Source organism: Branchiostoma belcheri, unplaced genomic scaffold (assembly GCF_001625305.1).
Source record: "Branchiostoma belcheri isolate BF01 breed outbred unplaced genomic scaffold, Haploidv18h27 scaffold68, whole genome shotgun sequence".
In the NCBI taxonomy this organism is placed as follows: domain Eukaryota; kingdom Metazoa; phylum Chordata; class Leptocardii; order Amphioxiformes; family Branchiostomatidae; genus Branchiostoma; species Branchiostoma belcheri.
Window position 1 is genome coordinate 1,444,703 of NW_017804331.1, and position 1,297 is coordinate 1,445,999.

At 43.9% G+C, this 1,297-nt stretch overlaps 1 protein-coding gene across 1 annotated transcript in view; it reads left to right on the forward strand.

Annotated features, from left to right (window-relative positions):
* The window catches only part of LOC109483999 (protein NRDE2 homolog), a 13,271-nt gene that overhangs the window by 9,162 nt on the left and 2,812 nt on the right, over nucleotides 1–1,297 (forward strand). Inside the window, 2 exon segments of the mRNA XM_019787156.1 lie at nucleotides 18–108; nucleotides 887–1,012. Coding sequence (XP_019642715.1) covers nucleotides 18–108; nucleotides 887–1,012 — 217 coding nt within the window.

The window sequence follows — 1,297 nt, forward strand, 5'->3', positions numbered from 1 at the left end:
TGTGTGCTGATGTGGAGGTGGTTCATGGCGTTCGAGATGCGTCAGGGAAACACCAAACAGGCCAAGGCTGTGTTCTACAGGGCACTGCAGAACTGTCCGTGGGCAAAGGTACGTTACAAGTAAATTGTACAGTCAAACCTGTCCAAGAAGGCCACCCGGGGGATTGGGGTAACATGGTCTTCTTGGACAGGTGGCCTTCTTGGTCACTTTCTGCCTGTGCTTATGGAAAAAACATTTCGGACAGGGGAAAAGTGGTTGTTATGGATATGGAATCTTTATGGAATCTTTATGGCCCTCTTGCGCATGTTTGGCTGTACATGCACTTCTAAGGCCACACCAATTTAATTTCTTGGTTAACGGATTTTTCTAGAAAAATAATGGAGCGGGCGGGCGAAAAAAATAAAAAAATAAAAACAGGCATAGGCATCCTATTATGGCCCAAAATGGTACGATAGGAGTCATGAAGTCAACACAGCAGGCTGGTTCAAAATTTAAACAATGAATTTTGAACTTTTAATGGTAGCACTGAATTGAAAGATGGAATAACTGTAATAACTAGGAAGAAAAGGACTGTTTTCAACTGTTCAGGGCAAAATATGAGCATTTTGCAGTTGATTCTAAATTTTTATTTTTATTTGCAAATCAGAAAAAAACGAAGCGGCAAATCCGTTAACCAAGAAATTAAATTGGTGTGGCCTAAGTGACGTTTTAAACCATCTGTACCAGATCACCCCATACTTGCCCAGACTGGCGCGGAGAGTTTGCTCTGTCTCTGTGGGAGTGTTAACTGGTAGTATTTCAGTGATCTTCAGTAATGCATGTTGTCTACAAGGAGTCGTACTGATTTAGCAGCCAACGGCTAACTTTCCACAATGCCCCCCCCCAGGTGCTGTACATGGATGCCGTGCAGTGGTTCCCGGGCGACCTTCAGGATGTCCTTGACATCATGGTGGAGAAGGAGATCCGAGTGAGGGCCCCGCTGGAGGAGGTGGAGCTACTGATGGAGGAACAGGTGCCAATCACAGAGGGAGAGGGGCCAGATGGATAAGCATTTACCTTTGGCAATCAGAGACATAGTGGTTTGTTCTGTTCTGTTTCGCTCAACATGTAAACCACCTTTAGGCCACACCAATTCAATTTCTTGGTTAACAGATTTTTCTAGAAAAATAATGGAGCGGATGGGCGAAAAAAAGATGAAAATAAAAACAGGCCTCAGCACCCCTTCACCTATTCTAAAGGCAGTTTGCAATGATCAGTGCAGTACTAAATAAGTACAGGTAACAGAAAAGACGTATGT